We start from the raw sequence: 6,466 nt of genomic DNA, 5'->3' as shown, positions 1-6,466 counted from the left end.
TTGATCCAAATTTCAGCTCAAATTGACTATCAGCTGAATTTTTGTTTATATATGGAATTATTAACATTGTACAAATATTGTTATCAAATCATTCCTAGAATAGACTGTGAAATTTTATTCTATGTTGTTTGGTAGTTCGTGTACACTATCATTGTACTTTCTATTACGACCTAATTGGATAACGTGATTGAGATAAGGTCGACTATTTACCGTATGGTTCCGGTCACATGTTAAAACGTCTTACCAACATGTTGAGGATAATTCTCGTTTCACTGTTAATATCTTTAACGCACGGTGTAAGTTTAAACTTTCTATTTCCATCGACTGTTGCTGCTTGTCCTAACGCTTATGAAAAGTTGAAACAAAAGGGAATGCAATAATGGTCCCACTATGGGTTCTACAGCGTTTATCATGAAGGAATGTAATTGAAAGGAAAGACGGACATTGTCGTTGACAAAAATACGTCCTCAGGGAGAAAAAGCTGTTTGAAAATGAAAAGTAGCTAGTCTAATTATTCGCTCGTATTTATTAGTTACATATAAATACATAGCCACTACAGTAATGTCTAGCACTATCATTCTTGATTTTTCATTCTGTTAACCTTTCGCTTGACCTTTGTTTTTTTTTAATTAGACTAGCTTATCAAGTCCGCTAGTAATACGCCACGGAAGACACATATTGTTCGCGTCACATTATCCCGTCGCTGGAAAGGGCAGCCACGTGATTGGTTAAAACAGAGGTCAAGCAAAGGTTAACAGAATGAAAAGTCAAGAAGGACAGTGTTAGATCTTAGTGCAGTGGTCACGTACAAAGCTAATAGCTTATAAAACATTCGAAACGAAACTAATGAAATACGAACGGAAGTTAGGTTTAGTTATTCTATTTTTCTTCTTTTTTTTTTTTTTTGACTGAGGTAGCTGTCGATGCTAATAACTCTTCATTCATAGATAACATCGCCTCATCCGAGATACCATCTATAAATGCACATAAGCACCAATGTACATCGAAATCGTATGAAAACTTTATTCGATCACGAGTTGACTTTGATGACTTTTGGAAACATTAAATTTATTTTCATATACAAAATCATCAACCAAAAATGTGGACCACTAAAGAACGATAACTCGTGCTCCTCTGCTGCAATTGAAGAAAAATGAAATTCACTTCATAATTTTTTCATCCATTTTCTTATATTTGACCTCCCTTTCCTTACTAGTTTCTACCGTAAGAACAACAGATAAAACTTTTATCATATTTTATATTGTCGTTATTCTACAGCACACGACATTTTCTTTACAGATTTGGACGAAACTTTTTTTTATGACAATCCAGGATGGGCCCTTTCAAAAATCGTAAAATTTTAAATATGAGTTATTGCCCTTGTCTTTCGAACTCGTTCAATTTAGAACTCGGTAAACACTCAGTCCTTGTTTACACGCCTGCAACATCTAGAGAGGCTGACTTTAACTTTGATGGTTCAATTAATTCTTTGATAAATCTCAACCGTAAATATCTGGAATCGAGTCTAAAAATTACACTCTGTTAGGAAAAGGTTTATGTTATATTTGCTTTATTTTATCTCTACAATGTCCTTTTAAGATTTAACAATTTTTTGTAATATTCAAAATGAAAATGTAATGTACCAACGAAAATTATTCTTGCTGTTAATTTTAAAAAAAAAATTATTTATTAATTTCAGGCCACTTGGAAACCAACTAGTTGGGAACATTGTCGCACCAATTCAGACTGTCCTAATATTAAACAACAATGTTGTTCCATTACGCCATCACTTGGTAAAAGACAGGCTATGTTTCCTGTCTTTGTGAAATATTGTCTACCTTATAAAGTGGAAACGGCTCCATGGTGTGAACTTAGATTACAGTACAATTCAACCACACCTAATTACCATGGATTGTGTCCGTGTGCACCTGGTTTAAGATGTTCACCATCTACTGAACTGAATAATGATCATTATCCTAGAGAAAGATTTGGTAAATGCAAACCAATAGCATAAGAATGTTAAATCGTAGATGGTTTTGATCAATTAAAATAACTTTTTCAATATTACGTTGTTTTGTCAATGAATTAATATAAGTCAGTATTATTGTTTGATACGATTTACTTAAGCGTATTTGAAACTGTATGCTTGTCCAGCAGTATTGAAACAGATAATGCTTATGGCTAAAGACTAAAGAGGCAAAATGTATTTATAATGTGTCAGGCTTGTTTCACTTATAATCTCCTGCGATAATGTCTAATAATTTATTTTTATTGCATGGATGCTTTACAACCATTATACAAGAATATGCTTAAACTCGTTGTGTCCCTGATGTCACTCTGCAAATGAGTTTGTCAACTGCGCACCTTTTTCTGAAAGCCAAGTAGCTGATATTGATAATGTTCGTTTGATATATTTGGAATTTTTTAGTTATATTTATTCATGAACCGTAGATTGACTTGATCTGATGACTTGATATAGAGTATATATGGAATTAAACGCTGGCAAGTTATTTTCCAGTATTTCTGTTGGTCTAAAAATAATAAACGGGTAAGATACACGTTTATCCAGTCCCCATTGGTAGGTCGTACATGCAATGAATCGTAGTGTAAAATATGTCGAAAAAGACTTATTGACACGTGCCTTGAAGGGCTACAGATTATAGACTAATTAGATAGCTATATAGATATCCAGATTGTCTTTAAAACATATATAATTATTTCATTCAACTACAATTATTGCTTGTTATAATCCTGATAGAGGCTTCAATAAATTTGTAGCTGACACTAAAGTTAAAACTTGAAGCCTCGGGTTATAGCTACACCTGGTTCTATACCCCCATGTCATTTTGACTGATACTTACAATCACCTATTATTACATAGTGTCAATTTAAAAAAAAAATACTTTAAATGGTACCAATTGAAAATGTGTCAAACTCTATTTATCTTGGGATTTTGGATTCAAGTTCAACTTCACATACTTTATATTTTGAATAAAAATTATCGATGTTTCAAGTGTTTTGTGTTTACATGTCCATTAATTCCATTGAATTATTGAAGTAGGAGGTTTGATTGAAAATTATTCGGAGCTTAATTAAGCAATTGTTCTCCTAGCTGTTTCCAATTTTCCGTACATTGTTTTTAATGCACTCTGTGAGCGTACTAGTAAAAGATGAATAGCATGTGGTAGTTTTAAAATGAGTTTGAAAAGTTCAAAAATACAATCGGAATATCCGCAACTGAAAACTAACTAAAATTTACCAGAGACACATTTCATACCGTCATTGGTCAAACTGAAAAGAAGTTATTTTATGTGTTCCGATACCATCAAAATTGACATTCGATTAAGACACATTTATCTCTTCTTAAATAAATTGAAAGAGGGCATAGTTGATAAATTTATCTGGAATATCTTCCTTAGCTTTGCACTTTTGTGGTGTGATGTATAATGCATGAATGGGTAATTCCGTTTTTTACAACAAATTCACAAGAATGTCCAAATTGTACAATTATTATTTCCACAATTTATATTATCAAAAACCATTGATTCTTTCTTCACGAGTGTATGTCTTATTGTTTTTCTACAGTTCAGTTTTACTATTCAAATATTTTCCTCAATTTCCATATTTTCTTGATTTATGACAAAAATATTGTGCTCTATATGTGAATAATATTGTTATATGGTTATTTTTGACAATAGAAATATCTGTATATTATAATCATTCCACCTTATTATTACAAAAATGTTACCTTTGGGCTACGATTAGTCCATACGGTTGGAAATTGACCACTTATTGGATTGTGTAGTCTAGATTTGCCAGACCATATTTGTAATCGGTAATTAGTAATGTGCCTGGAAGACACCACCTCAACATTACGCGACGTTTCAGTTAGACGAATTTGTAAGTGCTTTAGCACAACAAATCCAATAGTACTTGAATAACAATACAGTAGTTACGATTTATCTGTGAATAACGAATTCTGTAAGAGAAAATCTTCTATGCCAATATTGACACTAGTTATTTGAAGGATTGACTTGTTTGTGCCAATGGCAGTTGGGTAAAGGGTTGTATTAAGCCATGGACATTGAAATGTTCTGGGTCGTAAATGATGTTATTAACTATGTAGACGGTGGAGCATGAATAATGTTATTATATAACTAATAGCTTACTTTTGTCTCTATATTAATTCCCTGTCACCTTCCATTAAAAAAATTGAGTAGTTTTTTTAAGTAGCTCCTTGAGATGCTTTCCGTACCTTACACCATTTCTCTCAAGACTGCAATGAATGCTCCGGTGGTCGAATTCTTGTTAAATTCGGAACGCGTGGGAAGATTTATTTGATGTTGAAATGTCAACAAGGCAGTATATGCCAACAACTTTGGGAAACCTAGTGTTTTTCTGAGAAATTACATCGTCAATGTCAGATGTTTGGTCATTTTATTATTCAATTTACAACGTATAACAAGAGCATTTTCTTTTCCTGAATACGGGATTAACCATATGGACTTAATGTTTTTAATACAAAGAGCAATGCTCTGTGTCACTGAAAGACCATTTCACGTCATTAAATTTATGCTCTTATGTAAGACTTTATCGCCACTCTTACTTACTAACATGTCACTGATTCATTGGTATGCAATTTATATCTATAGTCTATATCCCAGCATTAACAAATACAGAAACAACTTTGACGCAATATTGTACAAATAATTATTTTACATCTTGTTTGGGAGGACCATTTTAACACTTCCCTGAATAAAGTGTTGATCGTCTCAAATACAAGTTTCACAGAATGAATAAAGACAAATTAAGATGTTGACAATTGTATGTAAATGAAAATTGAAATAATGTTGATCTGCAGTGTCAGATAAAAGCACAAGGGCGTTAAAATTCATGGTGACACTAATATTGTTTGCGAATAGAAGAAATGCCCAGATCTTGTTGACTTCTATAGATGACTTGTCGTTCTACTAGGTAAAACAATATAAGGTGTATAAGGACTGGCTATAGAGAATTTGAGGGTGTGAGGAGATCTTTACATTGATAAAAGTCAACTAATTTCTTAAACAAATATCGATAAGTATAGTTGATTATTCTATTACTATATGGTGTCTCCTTCAGGCTACATTATTTTTACCTTCTCTGTTCTACACCTTGTGGTTAGTGGACTTGAGGAATTTATAGTTCAATCTTTTTAATTGTTTTAAAATATTGGTCGTGAGTTAAAAATAAGAAAATTAATTTAAAATATATTTTCTATTATATCAACATCATATTACGATATGGGGACAGTCAAAATGTTTAAGATTCAAAAGAGATTTCCCTATATATAAACAAATGCAAATTGTCGAAACTCTCACTATAGCTTCCGTTCCAATTTCCCGTTTGACATTGTTGGTTCTTGTCATTCCAGAAAAGAATCTCAGATTTTGATATTTCTTCAATAAATAAAAAACTTTTGCGGTCACAACCGTCGAAAGGAAAATTGCAATAGTTCAAATAGAGTCTCCAGCAAACATACAAGCGCTAGAAAAAATGTTTTGGATCCTTTAAAGATACAAACCATTCTTCAATTTTCTAATCAAAATGCAAGAGTAAATTTTTGCCATATTAATTTGCTTCAAAAGGATTTGTCAATATATTGCTCCACTCGCTCTCACACTCGTAATTTTGCTCATTTATTGTTGCAATAAGACGCTTATTGGCAGTGATCAAAGGGAAGGAGAAGTACTTAGTTAAGGAGTATTAGGCAGAGAACATTTAAGATTGTATGCTTATCAAAAATAAGATTATGGGTATTATAATTCATAATATCCTAAATATATGATAATATTGGAGACGTCTTTTTAATATATTATAATTAACAGACTGACAAGATTATGATAATTTATGATAATCTTTAATCTCATTCGTAATTGGATTACATAATTTAAGAAAGAGTCAATCGAAACGCAAAGAACAGTTAAATGTTCCCTATCGATGACCTGCAATCCATATAGATATCTTTAAAAGTGGCTAAATATTGTATAATAGGGTACAATTTAAGCGGTATCGTATCGCGATTGCGCCTCTTTTGCCATCCAATATTTCTTATTATTATATTCTTATATTAAATTGAACATTTTTCATGTTAATGATCACTGCTCATATAAACCTTAAATGAACCGTTTGGTCTCAAAATAACTAGATCCATTGTATATTTTTTTTAAATATTATTTTATGTGATATCGATCTTGAATGTCTACCGAATTTTCATGAAGTGCAAGTCAAATTGTTTTATTTAAATAGTAACGTTTCATATACGATTTACTTTAAGGAAGAAATTCTGAGCAAATTTATTTGACCACTGAGGCAACTTTTTGAAAAATTTCAATTTAGGGTTGAAGGGTTCAAGTTAAATCGCAGTTTTTTTAGTTATTTGATTAGCCAAAATTAAACTTTATAACTATGATCCGCAAATCAAATT

General features: G+C 31.8%; 1 protein-coding gene across 1 annotated transcript; it reads left to right on the top strand.

Moving 5' to 3' along the window:
• Positions 1–248: 248 nt before the first annotated feature.
• Positions 249–2,014, top strand: LOTGIDRAFT_157492 (hypothetical protein; the record flags this gene model as incomplete). Its single annotated transcript, XM_009049700.1, has 2 exons — positions 249–296; positions 1,700–2,014. The coding sequence occupies 2 exons, from the start codon at positions 249–251 to the stop codon at positions 2,012–2,014; spliced, it is 363 nt and encodes a 120-aa protein (XP_009047948.1).
• Positions 2,015–6,466: the final 4,452 nt, after the last annotated feature.

This window comes from Lottia gigantea (genome assembly GCF_000327385.1).
Source record: "Lottia gigantea unplaced genomic scaffold LOTGIsca_14, whole genome shotgun sequence".
Lineage (NCBI taxonomy): Eukaryota > Metazoa > Mollusca > Gastropoda > Lottiidae > Lottia > Lottia gigantea.
This window is presented reverse-complemented; position numbering and strand designations above follow the sequence as displayed.